This window comes from Nothoprocta perdicaria, unplaced genomic scaffold, assembly GCF_003342845.1.
Source record: "Nothoprocta perdicaria isolate Ctin4 unplaced genomic scaffold, notPer1 scaffold_167, whole genome shotgun sequence".
In the NCBI taxonomy this organism is placed as follows: domain Eukaryota; kingdom Metazoa; phylum Chordata; class Aves; order Tinamiformes; family Tinamidae; genus Nothoprocta; species Nothoprocta perdicaria.
The window spans coordinates 1505674-1529948 of NW_020454838.1; the positions used below are offsets into that span (position 1 = coordinate 1505674).

At 37.6% G+C, this 24275-nt stretch overlaps 1 protein-coding gene across 1 annotated transcript in view; it reads left to right on the forward strand.

The window, feature by feature from the left end:
- The first annotated feature begins 1466 nt into the window (after positions 1–1466).
- The window catches only part of ABCC9 (ATP binding cassette subfamily C member 9), a 65034-nt gene continuing 42225 nt past the window's right edge, over positions 1467–24275 (forward strand). The window contains exons 1-10 of the mRNA XM_026035778.1: positions 1467–1508; positions 7790–7955; positions 8778–8919; positions 9258–9379; positions 10352–10518; positions 11176–11418; positions 16921–17115; positions 19570–19734; positions 21198–21353; positions 23271–23405. Coding sequence (XP_025891563.1) covers positions 7811–7955; positions 8778–8919; positions 9258–9379; positions 10352–10518; positions 11176–11418; positions 16921–17115; positions 19570–19734; positions 21198–21353; positions 23271–23405 — 1470 coding nt within the window. The 5' untranslated portion in view covers positions 1467–1508; positions 7790–7810. The remainder of the gene's footprint in view (positions 1509–7789; positions 7956–8777; positions 8920–9257; positions 9380–10351; positions 10519–11175; positions 11419–16920; positions 17116–19569; positions 19735–21197; positions 21354–23270; positions 23406–24275) is intronic.

Genomic DNA, 24275 nt, shown 5'->3' on the forward strand with positions numbered 1-24275 from the left:
TTTTTTTAGAAGTCATGGAACTTTAAAAGAAAATCAGAAAGGAAAGGAAAGGAAAGAAAGCAGAAAAATCTAATATGCAATGAAGATTTCTGAGGTGCCTTGTAGGTCTATCTCAGTTACTCGGTGTAATGAGGTGCTGGTAGTCACAGGTCAATGGGACATAACAAAAGGTAGTAATATTCTGAAGAGCTGAGGTTGCTGCTTCCTTGTCCTTACAGTCACAAGGTAAAAGGTTACAGGAGAAAGATAAGGAGAGTCTTCCAAGCTTTTATTGCATCCTGCAAGTATCTGGCCCCAGCTGTCCAGGTGCATTCTCAGCTCACATTTCCTTCGCTCCCTTTCACAAGATCAGAATGAGCTTGACATTTGTGCTCTAGCAGCCTAGGTATAACCACCAGATTCTGCTAGGTCTAAGAAGTGAAACCTGTCCCCAGGGATCTCCAGCTGCAATAAGGACTGGCTGTGCTCAAACACGTCTTGAGCTGTGGTGCATGCTATGGTGCACCACAGAGTCCTGCATCTAGCAGTATGATCTTTGCCATTGTGGCCTCAGGTTTTGTGGCTGATGTGGAAGTATTGTGGTGGAAAAGTCTGGTATATCTTGGTTCAGTAGCACCGCAAGAAAATAAATATACAAACCAACCAAGAGCATGCAGGCTCTCTAGGGACCTCCTTCTCTTTAAATAGGGAAACATATTCAAAGTTGCAAGTGCTAATGTTGCAGAAATATGAATCCCTTGTAAATAAGGGCATTGAAAATGTTTTCCTGATAATTATTTTTATTTAAGATTAAAAAAACCTCATCTATTTAAAGAAAAAAGACACCCACTCTCTCAAGGTCTTCTTTTTCTGTAGGACAAAAAAAAAAAAAAAAAGAAAAAGAAAAAAGAAAAAAAGGAATTTGCTCTGTATTTTAAGCAGCAGAATCTGCAGGAGTTGAAGGTAAAATATCCAAGTAGACTTTTTTTGCCTTTGGCTCAGGATGATGGAAGATTTGCAAAATTCTATTGTCAAATTCAAACAAGCAGAGATTAAATTGCAAGAATTCACAAGCTGACGCTCTCATGGCTGCCAAAAAAGTTAGGCTACCTTGTGTCATGCTCAGTTATTTCTGAAGAGCCGTCAGACGCCGGTGCCTGAGCTGGAGTGCAGCCGAGCTGGGCTCTGGCTACATCTGTGAGCCAACGTGAAAATAAAAGCAAGCAGGGGAAATCTCGGGGGACTGTCGCTTCAAGAAGGCGAAAAATTGGTGCTTTTTGCTTGCCTATCTCATTCCAGCTTCCTGCCCCCTTTAGCGTGTGAGAAAGGCAAGAAGAGCTCGTGCACTTTGGAAACTCGATAGGAGGCAGCAGCTGATCTTCCCATCACCAGCCTAAAAATAATCCACTCCAGGGCTTGGAGCTGCTTCACCGAGTGGAGGAAAACCCTGCCATCGGGATGATATTGATCACATAGCAGAGCCGAGGGGAAAATTGGGGTTGGTATTTTGTTTTTTGGTGTGTGCCAAGGTAAGCGAGAGAGTTTGATCTAACGCTGAGCAGCCAGACGGGGGACCCTCCCCTCTCATTCCCCACTAACCACCTCCTCCTCCACCTCCTCCTTCCCGATGCCTGTGGGACAGCACTGCTCCTTTGCTCCTTGCCGGGCTTCCAGCTTGGATCTCTTCCCCTTTTCCTTTCTGCATTCGCAGGCGTCCTCGGGCTTTCCAGCCCCTCGGCTCCTGTTGATGTTTTCCCTTGCTGCTGCTCGCAGGGATGTGTTGCTTTTTTTAAACTGTCCTGGCTCGCCGTGGGAAGTGGCGGGCTGCGCAGCACGCCGGGCGGCATGCTGGTGCTCACCGCATCGAGAAGCTCAACCAAAAGGGAAAGGCAACGTGCCGGGGGTGTGAGAGCATGGCAGATGTTTTGGGGAAATGCTTTCCAGGGCCAGTGTCAGGCTCCGCCGCACGCTGCTGGGGTTTTCCCTGTGTTTGATCCAAAATCTGCTGAAATAACTCAGCTTCTCTGCATTGAATTCAGGAGGTTTTCAACCCGCTGCTATATGCCAGTCTGCAATGCGAATGATGGTGAGGATCTAAAATAATCGATCACCTGCTGGCCCAGGACGGACAGTGCTCACCAATGCAGCGGGGTATCTCTAGGATAGGTGGCCACTGCTGAGACAGTAATAATATGGAAAATGATGTTTTTTCAGGGTATCATTTTTGCTAAAATACGTTTTATATGGTTAGCACCTCCACAGAGCTCTTTGTAAATAATCTGCAAACTAAAGAATACTTAGCTTCCTTTAGACCATGTGATTTTAAGGAGATAAAAAGAACAAAATAAAAGGTTTATACATGGAAAGGAAAAGGATTCAGAATATTAGCCTAAAATCTGTGGCAGAAGTCATGGTTAGGCCTTCTGTTGTGCTTATCCAAATCTACACATTCAGAATCTGGCCTTTGCTAATTTTTGGTTTTGTTGTGAAATTACACAAGGAAAGAAAATTTCTTGCCTTTATAATGTCTCAGTAATTCAGTAGATAAACACTAACTACTTTTGTAAAACTCTTGAGGATTTTCTTCAACCTGCATTTGTGTGAGTATACATGCCCGTATATAGAGATCTATATGTATATATGTGTATCTGTGTAGGTGGTCATATTGTGCACATTATATGTGTAAGACAAAGAGGAAAATAAAATCTGAACAGAGACCCAAATATATGTCCTGTAAGCTAATACATTTTAATTGGGAAGTGCAGACGTGCAGTAGCTATTGAATTTTTTTTTTTAAATATAGTCAAGAGAACTCCTGAAATAAAAAATTTGCAAAAGATTCTGATATCCCCCAGATAAGCTCCACCTGAGGACTGTACTTATATTCTTTTCTTTAGAGTCACAAGTATCTTGTAGAGCATGCACGCAATCCATGTAAGACGAAACTCTTGAACGTGAAGATTTTTAAGCCCAATTTACAAGACCTGAAGGGAATTAACATGTGCTTAAGCAGAATTCTTACAGCCTTTGCAGTTAGCAAGGATATTCTCTCTTGGAAATTAAAATTATCTGTCATTTTCCTATTATCTTCTTAATAATTGTTTATGGAAAATATCTCAGCAATTGTCCTGGTGCCTTGAGAATCCCCACTTATCTTTCTGAAAATGAGTTCCTTGGATTTTTTTTTAAGTGTTTAAGTTAAATGCTACACCATATTCTTGCTAACAAGAATACTCTTCTTTTCTTTCTTCATAAAACACTTTCTCATACAGTGCACGCATTTATTCCTGAATTTCTTTTGTACTGACTTTTGTTTGATGTGTTATGAATATGTCTGTATATTTTAACCCCAAAATAGAAATCCTTACCTTGTCAGTGATGGGGATCTTCAGATGAAATTTTAAATGCTTAAAGGCCATGACTTTATTTAGCTATTTCATTCCAGGGTTAACTGCCATTCAGATAGTTACATCCTCATTAAATAAATTAAAAGGGAAATTGATATAAGGAGATGATGTAAACGATGGAGAGATGAAATGTGCCTTCATGGCACCACCACGGGCCCATGGTATCTCTCGGTATCTCTTTCTATCCTATCCTCTCCTTTGAAGCTGTACTCATTTCTGTAGTTTGTGGCTGGCTGCTCAATAAAGGCCATTTTCAAAGGGAGGAACTGAAAATACCTGCAAAATTTTTGACCAGTTCTAATGTTTGTAGAGACTGAAATTAAAGGGAGCAATTTACCATTAAATAACAATGAATGCTCAGTCATTATTTGAATTAATAACACCTGTGTTGGGGGTGGTGAATGTAGCTGATGTCCTTAGACAGCAGCAAATACTTATTAGAAGATTAGAAGATGTGAAGCCAATATATTACAATGTACTCACTTTGGTGCAATCAAATTTTCATGGCCTCCTCCAGTCAACAGAAAGGGAAATAATTTCCATGGGAACACATCTGCCTCTAGGAGATGTTCAGATTGCATGTCCTGAGCATTCAATAGCAGTTATTCTTCTAGCAGCTTGTGTAACCATGTCTTTATGTAGGTCTTTGGAGATTTCGCCCGTGTATTAAAGATTCGCAGAGTCTTGCAGTAAAAAATGTCTATTGAGAAGCTGGAGCAATCAAGCACATACATGTGCCTTGCGTGGCAGGCCTTTACAAAGAGTCCAGGAAAAGCTGGAGCCCCAGTGTGTTTTAGCAGAGCTGTTTGTCTGTCAGTAGTGGCTTAAGAAACTTTAAAGCTAGGTGAGATTTTTTTCACTTTTTCTTGTAACAAATTGTTAGAATATGTTCTGTACATTCCAAACACCAGGAAAACCTCAGTACTTTTGCAGTGACTATGGGTAAGGTTGTTTTCTGAAATGAATATAAGACCATGTCAACAGTTATTCTGAAAGGTTGCTTCTTCTGGATGGGAAAGAGTGGTCAATAACTTTAGACGAGCAACAAATTTCAAAAGAGCTTGTTACTGTTCCATCAGTTCCCTCACTTGAAAATCAGTGGAGCGGAGGCCTTTTAAAACCTTAAAATGTTTAGAATTATGGGATGGGATCTTAGCGTGGGCACACTAATTGTTAGCATTATATTATCCAGTTTCTGAAGAAGCCTTGAGGTGACACTGCGTGCTTGGAGAAACTTGCATCTGGAAATTTGTTGTCCAACTCCCATTGGCTTTGGTTGAGATGTACAATCATTGCTGGAAAATTCCTGACACTATCTAGAGAAATATCAAGGACTTGTTTTTCTGTCTTAGGGTCTTTTTTGCTGTTGTTCTGTTAATCCATGTAAATGAGCACAGCATATAAATATGGAGGCAGTTCGAAATGAGCATCTGGAGACATGCCCTGAAGTAGCAGAAAGTAATAGCTAACTTTAGCCTTGAACCAAATGGGAGTGTCACACACAGAGAGCCTACCCTTGCATTTCAGTAGAATTTAATCCAGCTCATTGGCCCTATCTGTGAAATTTGATCAAAGAAAGACATGGAAACTACACAAGAGCATTTATACTTCATGCCATGAGCATGTGCATCTTTGCATCTCCAGATCCTCCCACATGAGATTTCCAGAAAGAGAACTGGAGTCAGTGGTTTTGGGCTGTGTGTGCAAACTTGTTCAAATCATAAGCTGCATTGGATCAACAGTGCACTGTGACACTGGTCTGAACGCCCAAATAAATGTTAAATATGTGGAACTTTAGTGAAGATGATCACCAGATATGCTGATCAGTGATGAAGTATTTAATGGTTTTAAAGCTTGGGAATTGTCAGGTAGCATATCTCACTTCACTGACAATACAATACTTACAATACTTTTGACCTTTTTTTCTTTTTTTCTTTCAGCATATAGTAACCAGCCTGTTGCCTTTGATTTTCTCTCTTGTTTTCAGATAAAACAGTTAAATTCTGTCTTCATTCTGAAATGAGCCTGTAACACAATACTGTATTGGAACAGACTGCTTGCGTGTACTATTGAGAACTGATGTTCTGATGTGTACCATCTCTATATGTCAGTACTGAAAATAGGGCTAGATCTCTTTTTTACCACTACCAGTATGAAAAAGACAATTAATTTAAGGGATGTGTTACTGGAAATACAATGACAACATCACAATATTAGGCCCAGCACAGCAGTTACGCATCATCTTGGAGAGATCCTAGGGACAAGGGTTTGAGGTGCAATATAAAATCTCTATAAACTGTTGGTGGGTCCTAGGTAGGAAAAGTTGAGTTAATAGTTCATTATTCTGTGGGAATATCTGCTGCCTACATTTCATTTCCCTTCCAGAAAAAGTGAAAAAAAAAAAAAAAGAAAAAGATTCCTCATATTTTGCTCTCTTGGACACAGTTTTAGTACTTTCTCCTGGTTTTGTTGTTGAATAGAAGCCAAAAGCTACTCTGGGAGTCAATGATTCAGTGCTCATTTGAATGCAGAATACTCCTACCTTTTAGTACCAATCCAACCACTAGACCGCAATAGCATCCTACACTGTGTCATAAAAGAGTCATATTTGTGGGAAAGGGAGGAAAATTCCCAGCAGGACTTCCTTGGACTCCTGACCTTCAATAAAGATGAGGAAAGAACACTTTTGATTTTCAAGATTATTTTGCTGTTATGTTTCTCTTAAAGGAGACATGTCAAGTTTTTAGAAAGAAAGAAAACACCAAACAATCTCTTAGCATTTTTTTGAAAAAGAAATTTTCCATATTCATACTGAAGACTGAATTGTTTTTCTTGTCAGCATGTAAATTTTAATGCTGAAAATATGCACTTAATTTTTTGAATGTAATTCATCAGCTTCATTTATTTCTTGTAATATCACATTTGTATACCAAATATTTTTGCAAAATGTGGTCCACCATATGACCCTGAAGTATGCCTAACTTCTGACTAATGTCAGACCTTGACTTGCTGGTGTATTTGGAAAAGACCTACATTGGACACATTCTTTTCATTGGAACTCCAACTCCCTTACTTTCACTGAAATATTTCAATTTGGATTATGCTTTGCAGACCAAACAAGAAGCAAACATAGAACAAAAGGGGATTTAGCAGAGTTTCAAGGTTTGTCTTTGAACTCTGTAATCTTTTAAAAATCTCTATGTTTATATTCACTCCAAGGATACACTTGAGCAGCTTATGCATTCTTTTGTGTTTTCTTTGTTTAAATAAGAATAAGAATCATAGAACTTATCTGAGCCTTTTGAGAAAAGAAAAACATTATCTTCCTACTCAACTAACCTATCTCTTCATTACATTCTTGTGTTTTTGTATATCTATATTGTTCTGATTCCACAAAGCTTATTTATGTCAAAATTGGTGCGAAAAGATACATTCACCAAAGCATGCATATGCTTTACTCAATTTACATGAATTAAAGACAAGCTTTGTATTTTGAAAAAAAAGATCAAATAAATTTAAATAATTTATTCTACAGAAATATATTACTGCGTATAACTTGCAAGGAAAGAAACCTGAATGGAAGTGTTTGCTTTCCATCTTGTTTGATCTTCTTATAAAGAAAAATGAGTAAATAAGTAACACATAGGCTGACAAAAAACAGAAGCTGGCTATAATTCTGGGTCATACTATGGCCCTCACTGTGCAGACATGGATACCTAAGCTTATCTTGGTGCATAAATGTAATCTCATAAGAAATCATGGAAACATTGAACTACTCAGATGAAGTCAAGCATCTGCATAAGGATTTATAGGTTCAAACATAAATACTGATTTACCACCCATGCAATCTTCAACACGACCTATTTTGGTTAAGAATTTGGCATGTGGCATCTGTACTGGCAATTATATGTAACAATTGTTGTTCTCTGGGGTGATGAGGAAATGCAAAATATCAATGAAAGCAAAGCTGCTAAGGCACAGATATCAAAAGTTCAGAGCTTGCAGTGAAAATCAACTACAACAGAGGATATGAACAGAGACGTTGCATAGATATGCAGAGAATGTGGCCTCATCAAACAGTAATATACAGGCTTTAGTTTATGTGCCTTTGAATTTTCTTACAAGAAACAGAAATAAAAACTTTCAAAACATTTTCTCAATATACTCTTTTGAATATAGAGCTCTTCAACACAGTATTTATACATTTAATCAATTCTAAAATACATTGCACAGGATAATCAATGAATAGGTACTTAATGCATTTATTATAAACATAGCTTTAGTTCTGTTGCATTTGGATGGGCACATAATCATTTTTAGAGTTTTTGTTTAGCTAAAGGAAATGTTATTAGTCCTGCTAGCCACTCTCTTGCTTCAACAGATCTCTGGTATCTTTTTTGTAGTGGACAGACCTTCTGGAAGCAATGAGGCTCGCATTCTGTGGTAATGACAATGCTTCAGCCTATAACATCACTGCTGGTGTCCTGAGAAATGTCTGCTTTGTGGATGCCCTCAACTTGGTTCCCCATGTCTTTTTACTGTTTATCACCTTTCCAATTTTGTTCATCGGTGAGTTATTCAATAGAATTGTGCAATCCTGCAAACACTTGACTGTGTATTTAAATTCAACTGTGTTTATATGTACTTGGAGGATGTGGTCTTTTAATGATACAAAGGTGCTGTTGCCTTAGATCTTCTGTATTTAATACTTTTCCGAAAGAAGAGATAAAACAGCCTGACCAAGAAGCCTTGAAGCCAGTGCATTTGAAAAGGGTGGGGATTTAGGGTACAAATCTGAACTAAGCAGCATGAAAAGATGAATCAGAACCATAGAAATGTTTGAAACTTCTGTCTGGAGAAGTTGTATTCAGATTCAAACTTGGCAGCTTGCAATCTTCTCTATTATTAGATATTATAAGACTAAGGATAGTGAAACTGAATTCCCTTGATGTTAAATGAATTTTGTAGAATACTCAAATACTCATGCACAACTTGGATTTATGGCTAGGGTAAGTGTAGGAAACTTTTAAAACAGAATAATTCATTTTTTGTCAACATTGGTAAACAAAAGGAGAGCAAAGCAGATAATACTTTTCCATGGAAATGAAAATAAATTACAAATCTATCTCTAGGGGAATTTAGGACAGTGGAATGACTGTTTTTCCCATTGTCTTTAGGGTCAGGCCTAAATTGGGGGTGCTACATGGCAACTCAGAGACTCCTGTGTCATGCAATTTGTAGCTACTGCCCCTATAGCTTCCCTGTTCTTTTGCATTCATTATATACTGTTGAGCAAGATATATGGATTAGAGATATATGGATAAGAGATTGATAACCTGATCATTACTGGCTGTGTGACAGCCTTTCTTTTTCACTAATATTATTTTCCAGGCTGGGGAAGCCAAAGCTCCAAAGTCCAGATCCATCACAACACATGGCTGCACTTCCCTGGACACAATCTGCGGTGGATTTTGACATTCACCCTCCTCTTCGTACACGTGTGTGAAATAGCAGAGGGCATAGTTTCAGATACGTAAGTGGCTGTTCGGGAAGTAGTCTAGCTAACTGCATTTGTTAATGGGTAGTGTTAACACATGGCAAAACTGGTGTACGGAGTTTTTCCTAGAAGGATGGGGCTTTCCAGGTTTTAACAGGATGAAGACAAACCAGCTGTTGTTAGCACATTGCTATTCTCCTCTGAAACTACAACAGCCAGTAAATATTGACTGCAGTTAAAGCATTCACATGGACAAAATTCTTTCTCTCTCCAAGGAAGTCGTATTCTTCAAGTAGGCTATCAGAACACCTAAGGATGCAACAAGGGTCGATAAACCCACCAAACTCACTGGTTTATTCTTTTCTTATTTTCAGACAAATGAAATCTCGCCATCTGCATCTCTTTCTACCAGCTATAATAGGATTTGTGGCTGCCACAGTATCCATAGTCTATTATCATAATATTGAAACATCTAACTTTCCAAAGTTACTGTTGGGTAAGTCTAAGTCTGGCCTTTTTTTAAGTCTGACTCTTTTTTTTTTTTTTTTTTTAAGTTAGCTTGCTTAGATTAAAGAGGATGGAAAAAATGCACGAGTATATGCAGAGAGTTTGTCTTCATTCACAAGGACTATTTCCAAAGGCCACTTTTCATTGTAATCAGATCAGGAACCGTCCTGTGTAGGTGGCGTTATTTCCCTTTACAGTTGAATTTGACATTACCCAACCTAGTGATGAATACCATCTCCCAAGCTTTCCAAAGGGACAAAAGACAGATTTCCCAATGAAAATACAGCTGAGTGATATTTTCTATAACTAGCTTAGTTATAGAGCTAGTCCAGGGATGGTGCAGCAACAGAAGAATTTGACTAGACTTTGCTAGATAATATTTTGGAGATGCATACTGCCTAAATTACCTGTAGCTCAAAAACTTGTCTACCCTTGGCTGATACAAACCAGGTGGCAGGATAAAATTTAAATTTTAAATTACTCATTTTCAAAATGACTGCATTTCCAAATATGCAGTAGGGATGCACCCTGCTAAGTTTTCCCAGAGGCTATGTCATATTTATCAAGTTAAAGGATTTTTCTTTCATTCCAATAAGAAAGATCTCCATCAGTTTCAATAAGAAAGTTCCCCATCAGATTAGATTAGATGAACTTTTGTAATTTTGTGAAGACCCACCATTGTGGAACTCATTGAAAGGTGGTGACCCGGGAAAGAGAACAATAATTTGGGGAAAGAAAGTACAAAGCAGATGTCTCAAGCCTGAGTCCTTAACCATGCCCAATGTCACATGGTGCTCCTGCCAGCCTGCAGAGGCAAATGAAATATAGAATCATTATGCTTGTATTGAATTAAGCCATGGAGTATTTCTGCTTGAGAGTGCTAATACCTCTGTAGCACTGATGTAGCTAAAACCTACTGCTTTGGTTTTTAAAAGATGGTGGGTGTGTGTCTGTTTTACAGCTCTCTTTCTTTACTGGATAATGGCCTTTGTCACTAAAACAATCAAGCTTGTGAGATACTGCCAGGATGGTGTGCCTTTTTCTCAGCTGCGTTTCTGCATCACTGGAATTATGGTCATCCTTTATGGGCTGCTCATGGCCGTGGAGATCAATGTCATTCGAGTTAGGGTATGTGGTTTCTTTATCGGGATCTGATAAGTCATCAGTGTTATCTCTCAGGAAGGAAGGTGGGTCTTCAGTGCAAATAGTGTTTACATGTGTCAGCTTTAGGCCCAGGTTCAGCTTAACTGTGAATTCTAATTTTACAGAAATCAGTGGGACATCTCTTTAAAATGTATCCTTGATTTATACTCTGTATTTGGTAGGTATGCGTGTGTATTTGTATGCATACCCACGCACACATACACATATGCAGATGTAGGTATACATGCATATTTCTGCATGCACGTGTGTGTACATGTAATCTTTACCTTATATACCATGCGAATTTAGATAAACTATATATGCAGTAAGTAAACATATGTTTTTACCAGTTGTAATTTAAATTGTTGTTATATCCCAGGAATTCCTTTTTTATGAGACAGATAGATGGGACTGATAAGCTATAAAGCTGCATCCACATTCCAGCTTGCTCAATTTGTTGCCAGTTATGCTGTCAAAAGGGAAATATTCCTGCTTAAATGCATATTTATATTTAAATTCAACTTGCATTTACTTTCAAATACAAATTTGACAGTGTAGCTATATTACATGTCTTTTTTACTAAGAATTGCCATTAATACAGATAATTCCTGAGAATTCCTGCTCTCTATTTTCCCTCCTCAGAAATATGTGTTTTTCATGAATCCTCAGAAGGTAAAGCCACCAGAGGATCTACAGGATCTGGGGGTGAGGTTTCTGCAGCCATTTGTCAATTTGCTCTCAAAAGCAACTTACTGGTGGATGAATACACTCATTATATCTGCTCACAAGAAACCTGTAGACTTGAAGGCAATCGGAAAACTTCCAATTGCAATGAGAGCACTAACAAACTACGTTTGTCTCAAAGAAGCATATGAGGAACAAAAGGTAACCTAAGATGTCCATATCACTGTTGGGCTTAAAAATGACATTGTCACATTGAACATTTTCTGCTGCTCTGAAATCCTAGTTTTAGGAATTTTTAACTGTTCCAGGGTGAAAGTTGGTTTAGGAAGTTCTAATCCAATAGTTAATATTTTCATTTTAGAAGTGAAAGCTCACTTTAAATACTCATGAGGACATCTTAAATCAGACACCATTCTGTCCATAGTTTCAGTTGGAAACATTCATCTTCTCGTATTCATAAATCCTCTTACGAAAATACTATACATTTAAGTAATTGCTCTTTGTATGTATAGTGGGAGGGTACAGCCTAATGAATGTTTAGCCTATGCTAGTTAGACATTTTGGGTAAAGGCTCTGTTGTGATCTTTTATACCAGATGTGCACTGGAAGCACAGTAGGGAAAGATATATAAACAGAGGGGGATGTTTGAACACAAAAATCTTTTTGCACATTCTAGCCTTCTTCCTTATAATTGTACCTGTATTTCAAAAACATGCATCAAGGAAAGCAGATTTGGATAAACTCACTAGGATAGGGGGAGGAGTTTTTGAAGAAACTTCTGAATGCATTGAAAGCTGGTGATTCTGTTAGAAAAGAAATAATTTGTCTTGCTGAAAGGAGGGTGGGTGAGAAAGACGGTTACCCTGATCAATTCTCAAGTATAAACAGAGAGAATACAAAAGGCTACTTCGGAAAAAGTAGCAAATTGAACAAAGGCATATAAACCCTTTTCTTTTACACACCAGATAAACTTATTTCCAGGAAGTGTAGCAATTTAGAACAGCAATGCAAGGAAAAGCTGGGAATAGCTCTGTTCTCACAGTAGCTAATGGAGAGATGGCCTCTTTTCTGAGCAATCTGAAATAAAGTCATAATTAACATAATTGTTTCTATTTTAATAGATTTAAATTGCATCTCTCTCATTTTGCTTTTTGTAATGGATTTACAAAATCCTCTCTCCATTACAAAATGGAGAGACCAGAGCCCTTCTGCCTTAAATAGAAAACTACCAAGTCACTGGAATTGTGCTTTTCACATCCAAGTGCATCTCTTAGGCCAGCTCCTTAATGAAGTATGTGGTGCCTCAGTCTTAAAGAAACCAATGGGATTTAGGTGCCTACCCGACCCTGTGTATCTGGGCCTTTGCGCCAGACTTTTAATGACCATCACACACCCCTGAGCACAAACTGTTGCCTTTAGCTCATTTATATCTGCAGATACTGTATGTGCCTGCACAAATATGCTATTCCAATGCCAAAAAGCCAATTAATGGTTTTGCTCTTGTGCATGCATTCAGGGTGCAGCTCTACTGGTGTGCATTATGCACATATAAAGATTTGCAAATATGCACGGATCCAGTTATTTGCACGTAAATTTATAAAGGTGGTTTCTGTCACACTTTTTCTTCATATTGGTTTCCTTAATTGTTTAAAATCTCCAAACTAGCTTAGCTTCCAGCACATTTGTATTAGTATTCTGAAACAGGCTGTAACCTTAAAATAAACTGATGCTTCATAGATAACGTTAAAGTAAACCAAAGGGTTAGAACCACTCCAAAAAACGTGGTGGCAGAGCTCACAGCCATTCACTCCCCCAGAGAAACATGTTGGTTTTGTGTATGCTTGGGTTAGAAAAGAGCTGCAGAACTAGGAAAAAGTCTTGAGTTTGAAACCTTGTCTGCATTCTGGGAGCAATGTTATATCACAGTCTCTGTTGCCAGTGTGTATTTCATGTTTATTTTCTGTAGCTGGTAAGGGGAGCCCACCAGAATCCTCTGGATTAAGTTGGGTTATCCTTGCTTCTGCCTGGAGATAACTGGTCTTGCCTGCACTTCTGGCCACGTGGAAAGAAGGCTTCTGTTGCTCCCCAGATGTCTTCTATCACACTTTGATGAAAGACATTGAACATAAGCATGAATGTTCAGCATCATAGAATGCATTTGAAATAATTCATATGAAGTCTTTTTGCTATGCTCTGTCTGAAATGAAAATGAAAAACAGCCGAATCTCTCTACAAAATATAGAACACAAAAAATGAAACAGGTTAAACTTTAATGACTGTTTCCTCAAACCGCTCCTTCCCAAACCTGTGCCCCAAACATATAGCAGATTAAGTCTGTGAGTTCTAAGTTAACATTTTATGGTTGCTATATTTTGTAAGATATATTATGTCACTTCAATAGTCATGAAGTCTGTGAAAACTGGGTGCAACCTTTTTTTGTTTCCTTTAATGGCAGTGGGATATCTTCTGAAGTCCTTATTCGGCTATTTAGATAGAATTCCTCTGATTCCTACAACAGGAAATTTTGCCCACTGATACATTAGACCTGAGCTAATACACCTCAGTGACAATCTGAATCTGTTCTTCTATTCTGGGTTTTTCTTTGCATTTACAAATTTGTATCAAGCACTTCTTGGGTTATGGATAAATTCCCTATTCAAAGTTCCTTAAGCATAAACTTTTTTTTTTCAAAATGCATTTCAAGGCATTTATTCTTCTTAATATCATTTTCATGCTGATACACTTTTTAGAATTTTTAATTAGTTATCAATATTTTGATTATGATGCAATGTAATATAATCCAACACAACACAAAGTTAAGTAACTGGTGATTGATATTCTTGTTAGCTGTTAATCTGGTAGCTGGTCCTGCAAAAAGTATTCCAACTCTTATAAGAAGACATAGGCCACTTGTTTCTCCTTCTGTGTCCAGTTTGAGGTTGCCAACAACGGAAGACATTTCAAAACATAGCACCTTAGCTTGTGTTCTTTAAATTAGAAGATACTATAAACCTGTAGATGAAAAATGCTCTTTTGAAAATCATCCTGACTTAAACATGATGTTTGCATTTTTTTTTCTGAGCAAAGAATTGCCTAAAAAAGCACATTGCACTTAGCTTCCCTTGTCTAATTAATCTGCCATTAATAAATATTCTAAAAGATGGACACACTGTATTTTCTCACTTTTCTAGATATTTTGTTTTATAAATATTTTTATCATAACTTTGTAGAAGTGTTTCAGTGATAGAGAATTTTGGGAAAATTCGAACTGTGAATAGGAAAGTTGATTCTGCAAAATAAACAGTGGTGCACATCATACATAAGGTTAGACTTGCAACCTTAAATCTGCGTATTCTTCTTAATACATATTCACAGTTTCTACAACATTAATTGGCATTTTTGCTGAAGTCCAAATTTTTGGACCAAGGTACTCTATCTGGGTGGAATATCTGGGTGGAATTTATTGCATAATTTTGAGAAAAATAATTTGAAATGTTAATTTAATTTAATAATAGAATTCCAGAGAAAGGTGGATAAATTTCATGAAGAGATAACAAGTATGTGCATTTTGTAGTAACATCGAAAATTGCTATTGAAATAGCAAATGTTTATGAGAGAAATAAGGGTTTTTTAAAGCTGAAATTTAACAATAACTGAAAGTCTGGAATAGTATGTGCTACTGTTTCTAATAGACTAAAGATATTTTCCTTAATAAGTGATCTTAGCTCCTCTCAGTCAGAAGTTGGTCAAGGCATTAAGGTTCAGAACATTTATTTGAAGATGACATTAGCTCTTATATAGCTCAAAGCTTATTAGGCAGTGTATTCTGATATTCTGACCTTTTTTTTTTTCATTCTGGGAGACTTGTGCTATATCCCTAATCAATATCCCTGACTTTCTAGTCACTGCAGAGATCTTACCACATTAATGGAAGCAATTCATTTGAACTATTTTAGATGTGTTCTTTCAAACAAGGTGACTCACACCCAGCTGTGCCTCATACTCTGCACTGACACTGCTGTAAATACCACACTTGATTAGAGGAATATTTACATGTTTAGTGAGATTTATAGGACAGCCTGGGCCCAGGATTGCTGAGATTTTAGTTTCATACACCTAAGAAGTTAGGTTTCTCACACCTAACTTCTACTGCTTTAATCTCTTTAATTTCTGTCTGAAAGCAATGAGGATATCAATGCATCTTTAGGCCAGAAGCACATGTAGCATCTATTTAGACAAGATTAACCCATACAATACTATGGTTTCAATAAGAGAGAAGTGCCTTGAGAGAATCATTTTGTACTATTCTGGCAACCAATTTGAAATTATTTCAGTGGGAGTTTATTTTTTCATTATTTGTTTTTCTTTTTGATTACCTCAAATTCAAGTGCAAAAACAACTTTAAATTATAGTCACTATCCTGTAACTTCTCATAACTTCTCTCTGACATCCATTCTCTTTACCTAGAGGCAAAAAAAGCTACCTCTGAGAGAAGATGAACTTAAAAACAGCATATTAGCTCCAGTTTGTCTCAGTGCTACTTATTCTTCTGTACTGAGGTTCTTACCATTGCTTATGACCACCCTGATCTAAACTGTCCAAGCTAGTTAGCAGTTGTATGATTCTCTGGTATATTTCTACATTTTTGGCAACATGTGCACATCCTACCTCACTGTTGAAGTGGCATAAATGAAAAAAAAAGGAGAAAAGAGGGGGAAAAAGACAAGAAGCAGGGATATAGACACACTTGCTTTTCTTAATTTGCTAGGTAGAGGGTTGTTGTTATTACTAGGCTGTACGTAAAATGTCTCTGTGAACACTCAAGAGGGCTTGGCTTGGATTACAACTTGCAGGCATCTGTGTTACTTGAAAAATGACAGATGCTCTTTTAGTGTGTCAAAAGCTGCTGCCTGAAGTGCAAGAAAATATTCTGCAGGACATAGATCTGTTGAGTAAACGTCTGTCTTCTCTAGAGGAGAAGGACTTCAGAAACTTCAGAACTCCTCAGACGAGACACAGAGGTATACACTGGTTGAAGTTAAGTGCAAGAGTCCTGATGCTGCTTAGATTAACAGAAGTAGAGAGAACAGAATGAGAGAGTAGAGAGCATCATTGGATGATTTAATCTTACTCGCCAACATAACCCACTACTATCACCTTTTTGCATCCAGAAATTTGTGATCAGCTGAACTAAATCTTCCTGAAAGGTATCCAAGAGATAGTAAACATCAAGATAAACAGTGAAGTCATATGGCACACTAGCAGGTATCTGTCTATGTTTTTGCTAAGTTTCTTCCTTCGATCCCTTCTTACTTATATCCGAAGCCTTTATTAGGTCAAGTGGTTTCACAGCTACACTGAAAGCAAATTTTCCCATATGACCAAGGGCTTGAAAGGTCACACCTTCCTCTGAGCTGCACATGTGGCAAAGAGCAATGGCTGTGTGCCAATATAATTAATCTATGTTTGTGTTCTGGGTCTATAGGTTCAGAAAAGTATTAGTGTTTAGGACTGAGGAACCATAGCTATCAGGAAGAGACGGAATTTGAATTTTCTCTGAAAAGTATTTGATATCTGTTGATATCTATACTGTGTTTGCCAAATCATTTACTTTAAAACATCCTCCAGGAACCATTTGTATATCCAGACAGGAATTAAATTAAGACCTCCAGTTGCACTGACACCTGTTCCTCTGTTTTGCAGAAGAAGGTAGCAGACCAGCCCAATCGGAGTCCCTCGATATGGTTAGCAATGTACAGTGCCTTTGGACGACCAATTCTTCTCAGCAGCACGTTCCGTTACTTGGCTGACTTGCTGGGTTTTGCTGGGCCCTTATGCATCTCTGGCATTGTCCAGGGCTTCCAGGATACGACCAACAATACAAACACAACAGAAAAGGTAATCTGGCAACACTGCCAGAAAGATTTTGTTTAGTAGCAGTTTTTGATTCGTATAAGGCATTTAATATATCTGGCTGCATGGTTGTGTGTCTATGATTTGCATTTTGTTACTGACATTATTTCCTTCAAGGAAATGGAGTATTTTTTGGGAGGAATAGTCAAGTTATAATTCTGAGAAGTGGAAGGCCCTGCTATGAATGTGACACAGGTAGTGCAATGCAGATAGGGCAGGCTTCCACAAAAAAGACGAAGTTAAAATTATTTTACTAGTCAACGGCCGACAAGATGTGAGGAATATATATATATACTTCTTTTTCTGCTATGGAAACACACATTATGCAGTGAGCGTTTTGCATTTGAATGAGCTGATATGTATGTAATGGAATAACATTCTCCCCTTCAGATAAATCATTTCACTGACATCACTTTATCTGAGCATCCTCTGCTTGGTTGCTTACTCCTGACACTCCTATTCTGGACTAATGCTCTGAAATTGGCTTCAGACTCTCATCTAGCTATTTCACTGACGAAGGAGGTTTCAACTGTGCAAGTTAACAAATTATGCTCTTTATCATCACAGAATGTCCATGTGTTGGATTTAAAGCATAGAGTCAAAAGCCAAAGCACATCTTTTCCTAAAAAATAGTTTTTTTGCATATTGAACAAACAAAGCATTTTAACTTGAACGTGATAATTTCTGGAGCTAAAATTTAGGAATGTGTAACTTTCCCCCCTTCCTCCATCTTTTACACTCTCCATAGAAGTGGTATGTAAAGTTTTAATCAACACTGCCTTAAGGGAAGTTTAAAATCGCTGGAGAACTTGAAACCGTCACAAGAGACTGACTTAGTCACAGTCACTATTTCTCTTGGACACATTTCAGAATACATTGGTTTTTAATTTATGGATTTTGATAAACTTTCTTTTGGTCGTTCTTGCTGTTATGACTTACTCCTTTAAAATCTCTCTGGCTTGAATTAATGTGATTTAATTGAATTTCATGCTTATTTCCCTTTAGCTTTCATTCCTGAGAACTCCATGCACATTCATGTAAACTATGAGTGGTATCTTATTGTTGTTATGACCACTGTACACATGCAGAAGCCAGATGCAGGAAAACATTAAGAAAAGGATTTTCAAATGTATCTGACTAGTCACACATAAGTATCTCCACTCCAAACAGTCTTCAGCTTGCTATAAGACTCTGTCCTAATACTTCATGGGGATGTACATATCTTATGAACATTGGCCCATCTGAAAATACCATTAGGTGCCCATAAATGCTTGAGTATCTATATGGCTTTGGAAACTTCTTTATGGTATGCTGATTATCACCGAACATGTATGTCCAGGATACTCTACTCTGGACTAAGTCCAGATCCCAACCTACACATCCCTTGGATCTCAGCTGCTTGTGACAGAGGAATGAGTATGTGTTGAGGCTGGGATCACTGCAGTGAAGTCAGCATGGGTGGAACAGAGCACTTCTCTCCTGTCTGCAAATCTCATGGCAGATGAAACTATGAATAATTAATATAGCATATTAGATGACAATATGAAGAATATTAATGACTCTTTAAGTGTATAGATATGGGGCTTGCATTCAAATATTTTCCAAATCTTTCATCTCAAAGTCAGGCTGCAGCTTTCATGAGAACAGACTTTCTTCTTCACTTTTTTTCTTTTTCTTTGTGAGAATTCTAATACATCCTGCTTCCAGCTGGATCGGAAATACCAAAAGAACAGCTTTTCTCGCAGTATTTTGGTACATTTACTTCCTTCTCTGGCTGAAAAAGGGCAGCCCAGTAAATGTTAAAACAAGAAAATGAAAACAAATAAAGTGATTCAAGCAAGTTATCTTTTTCTTTTTCCCCTTCAGGCATTTAAATATCATTTTTTTGGGAAGGGCTTGATGGCATATTCTTAATTTATTCAGAATGGTGCCTTACTGCAGGTAAAATTTATTCTTCCTTAGGTTATATTTCTGAAATGAATTATTTCCTTAATATGCAAATCCATCACAAATAAACAATTCCATATAACAAATATTTTCTTTCATCTTTTTTTATGGTGCAGGCAGAATGGAGTTCATTTTCTACTGAGTAACTTGTCCTCAAAAAGAATCATCATAATTCTATAGAGAAACTAAAGATAAGGTGGACCTGGTGATCTCACTGTCCATTTTCTGCTAATAACAATTCATTTCAGAACTGCTGAAAGGTGGGGTTATATGTCTTTGGAACATGAGCACCAAAGTTCAATTTCTATCCAAATGATTATGATACACAAGATAATGTGAATTCTTATTCATTCTTAGTCATGTTTGCTGTAATCTCATCAATACTTTTTATTCTAAAGCAATGCCTGGATCTCCTTGTTCTGTCTCCTTAAGAGACAATCTCTCTGATGCTCCTGTCATATCATTTCTTTTTTTTTTTTTCCCTCTTTTCAGCTGAAGGATCCATCAAATTCATACCTCTCCTCAGAGGAATTCCTGAGGAATGTTTATGTTTTGGCAGTTCTTCTCTTCTTGGCCCTTATCTTACAGAGAACATTCCTGCAGGCTTCCTATTATGTGACTACAGAAACCGGCATCAACCTGCGAGGTGCTTTATTGGTGAGCTAAGACACTGTTCCTATGAGCCGTTAAAAAAATATATTAATATCTCCAGCTTCCTTCTTTCATCTAAAGAGTCAATTAAAAGCAATATTTTGAGAGAAGATAGGTCTTGTATTTTTACAGAGAAGACTGAAAATACAACTATTGCTGACACAGCCAAACTAACAGTAGCAGGTTTTTTTGCTAAAGACAATAAAACACTAAAATATGGAAGTTTTACACTCACTGTGTTCATTTAAGAATGCATGATGTTAGATATATGAAGATAAATTATTTCATTTTGGCTCTGTGTCTCTGCTTTGTGCATTTACTTATGATATTAATCTTGCTTGCTGTGAACAGACTCTACTTGCACGGTATATTTGGCCAAGCTCTGTTTTCCTGGAATACTGACTACATATATTGAGTGATGATTTTGCATATTTATTTCACAATTTATTTGAGCCCTGCAGCACAGAGCTCTGTCAGATTAGATGGGAATGGACCAGGTCATTTCCAATCCAGTGTACAAATCATGTTTGTGAACTGCAGCCAGTAGCTGTATGTAAGGGTGGAAGCTGAGGCAGGAATATCCTGAGCCCAAACTTGTCAGGGAGTAGTAGTATCTTATGCAAAACAGAAGCTGAAATTGATGTTTTCCAGGTGTAACTAACTGTGGGAATATCCAACCGATTGGAAGCACTGTTTGTTGTAGCCATTTCAAACATTTTTGGCTTTCTACCAGGGTAGATACTACAGTCTTGGTGAGAAATGAGTGGCTGATTATTTCCCTGTCATTTGTGACTCCTTGTTGCCATAAGGGAGATTTTTGGGACCACTATGCTTCGCAAACATTTCTGTTTAATTCTATGGGTTCTCTCTTGCTTACAGACAAAACATGACAAAGAGCACAAATTATTTTAAAACCTTAGTTGAAGTTACACTATGTGATATTTGTTCATAGCTAAGGCTTACAAATTTTAGCAGATAAAAGCCTCATTTCCAACTGTTAAGCTCCTACAGATTTTATGGAAATAGATGGCCAGGTAAAGGAGAGAACTTGAAAGGAGTATATGGCCATGTAAATCAAAACTCCGTATCATAAGTTTAATTATTTTTTTGAGTATTTGAATGTAACTATTAACTACAAGAGTATCTATGCCAGACAGTGTCACAAAAGGACAGGCTCATTGGAATGTTTATTAAAGAAATGGTGTTAGTCCAGTCCTGTAATTTTGATGTTTAGTTGTGATTTTGATCTGTTTAGATCTACATTAAACTCCGATCCTTTTAAGAGGAACTGGGGTTGTTTAAAGTCTGTTCTCTCTCTCAATCTCTCTCTCATTATCTCTTTCTCAGCTGAGAGACTGAGAGAAAGATTGTGTAGGTAATCATCAATAATGATGTTTGAAATACTCTGATGTTGCTATTGCTTTATGATTAATTGTTTTCATACATTCCATTTTATTCCTGCTCCACAGGCAATGATATATAATAAGATCTTGAGGCTTTCTACGTCCAACTTGTCCATGGGAGAGATGACGCTGGGACAAATCAACAATTTGGTTGCAATAGAAACTAATCAGCTAATGTGGTTCTTGTTCCTGTGCCCCAATCTGTGGGCTATGCCTGTTCAGGTAGAGCACTGAAGTAAGGGCTTAGACACCCTCCCACCTCCTTGAAAACACCACACACATCTAGTACACATCTTCAATATCAGAGGGGAGCCTCTAGCACTTGACTGCCTAATCATGTCCAAAGTACTTGCCAGGAAGAGGACTATCAAGCAGTAATGTGGCCCATCACCTTCTTCAGAGACTGGGAGGCTATTCTTGCAGGGGTCAGCTAGGGAGAGGATTTTTCTAAGATTTCAAGGTCATGCATATGGTCTGCATTTTTCAGAATGATGACCTGTCATCCTTTCCCTGTTCATGCTTCTCCCAGTCCTGACATGAGTAATTGCCTTTATTTCTGCCACATGGCAGCAGCACAATCCTCTGACCAGAACAGAACTCAAAATATTAATGTGTTTGCAGTGTCCACCTGTAATTGTGTGCTGCGGCAGGAAGGAAGAGCCATTGGATTCAGTTCTGTGACTGACAGCAGCACTGACAGTTCGCAGCATTAAATGCTCAGAGGAGCTCTCATCTAAACAAGAAGCTTAGTTACTGTAAACTTCTGGTTCTTAACAAGGCTGGAAGAGAAGCAGAGGAAGAACAGATCTGTAGGAAGTAAAGGTGAATATTGTTAGCCTGAAGGAAATCTTGGAAGCATCTGAATGGCTTGGCAACCTAAACCATATTGATTTTCCATGTAGTCTGGGATCCTATAGCACTTTCCAAATTTTAGCTTGGAGTGGTATGGGCATGGGCATTATTTATAGGTAACACAGACATTAAAAAAATTTAAGAAGGGATAGAAGCCATTCTTATATTAGATCTGAGTTGCCTAAATTACTGGAACTGCCTGGTATCAACAATCCGTTGTAATAATAATCAGTATTGCTACAGCTAATGGAAACAAAACCTCCCAGTCAGCGAAAGCAGCCCAATCGTTGATCTTTGGAGAAAAGGAAAAAAAAAAAAAAAAGAAAAAGAAAGAAAGAACTAATCCATAGTAACGATGGGCTACCATGCAAACTGGAAAAAGCGACCAAACTGTCCTATCTTTCTTCATGCAAAGGAGATGATCTTCAAGGAATATCTCAAGAAACAGCAACTGTCAAGCCAGGCTCCTCCTCAAGCAAAACAGCCTCTAGACAATACTGAAGTTACATTCATCCAGTGTAATCAAATACAGTGTAATTAGGCATATGCTGCTTAAGACTGTGGTTACTCTTAGAAGCTACTTAATGTATATATAGCAATGCATAGACTGATATTAAGCCCAAAATGTCATTGAAGGATCAGGCTTTGAGTAAGACCTTCAGGCTTTATTCCATGTATCAATTTATGTCAGTAATTTTGTACAATTCTGGAAAAGAAATGGTATCTAGGTATATCAGCTTACATTACAGGGGCCTGAAAATCTAAATAATATATTCACAATGTTGAACTCAACTGGTTCTAAATTTTGAGACTTCATACTGAGCAAACAATTTTAATGAGAGAACTGACTCATTTAAGAGGGAACAAAAATGCAAAGTAGGGAACTAATTCTGTATGCCATATTATCACTCAGGATGTCTGCACAATTATGTGGAGCTTCATATAACAATACTTGTAGTAAAGCCTGTATTAGTCCCAAAACCAGAATCACAGTAGGTACATCAGAGCCATTCCTATAGGTGAAAATTGTACCTAAACTCTTTGTAGCGCTGAGGTAGTATCCTGATGCTTTTCTGCAGAGCTACGTGGTATTGACATGCAAACTCAAGTTTGTGCCACTTCTAGCACATCTTTGTCATGTTTCAGTGCACGTCTGAGATGCACCTCCATCTGTAGTTTGATTCATACAGTTAAACTGCTTATTTCTAATTGCAGATTTTTTTTCTTGCTATCATGACACCTGACACACTGAAATCTTTTTTTTTTTTTTTTTTTTAGACGGCATAGATCATAATGGGTGTGATCCTACTCTACAATTTGCTTGGAGTCAGTGCCTTGGTTGGTGCCGCTGTCATTGTACTGTTAGCTCCAATACAGTACTTCATAGCTACAAAGTTGGCTGAGGCTCAGAAGAGCACTCTTGTAAGTAATTTATTTTAATGACATTTTTGATCCAAAAATGAAAACAAGGAAGCTGGACTTCTGGATTTTATTCTTGTCAGTGCCCATTCATTTTAGAAGTTTGAGCAAGGCATCACTTAATTTCTTAATTCTTCCTTTTCTGTTTTTTCTATGACCCAGGAAATCTTCTATCTTTGTTAGACAAGGAACTAAAATAGTGTATAGGCCTTGCCTTCTTTATAGAGAATAGCAATTTCACCAAACAGCACTTAGAGGCCAGGCTATTTTAGATGTTAGCAAATAATACAAGTGACTGACAAATTACAGAAACACAATATTAAGAATGTGAACAACTGCCCTCTGAAAGAGCTAGAAAGTTTATATTCTCACCCCAAAGCACTTTCAGTATCTGATATCAACTGGCATTGATTAATCTGTATTGCACACTCTCCAGGCCTGGAAGTTTATTTTACTGTCTAATCTCATTTACTCATTAGCAATGTTTTCTGATACTTTGTCTAATTTTTAACTTTATACTCCTGATCCTTGAACTTCTTTAATCAAACTTTCATGTTTAGAGAATTCAAGTATTTAAAGATTTCTCTTATCTTCATGTTCAGGAAACACATTACACTACACAGAAATAATCTTTAGCGTACTTGAATCCTGTTGATTATGCCAATTAATATCAGCAGAGTATTTTTTAAAAAGTAGTCTCAAACTATCTTGCTCTTTTCTGAAATCCTTCTGACTGATTAAAAGCGTTTTGATCATGATGTTGCCAAAGTAAATGAGCATTGTTTTGCCGGTAAGGGTCCGTTAGCAAAATACCTCAGTAAATATACCCATTTCAAGACCGTTCTGTATGCAACCCACATGGAACCTTCTGTC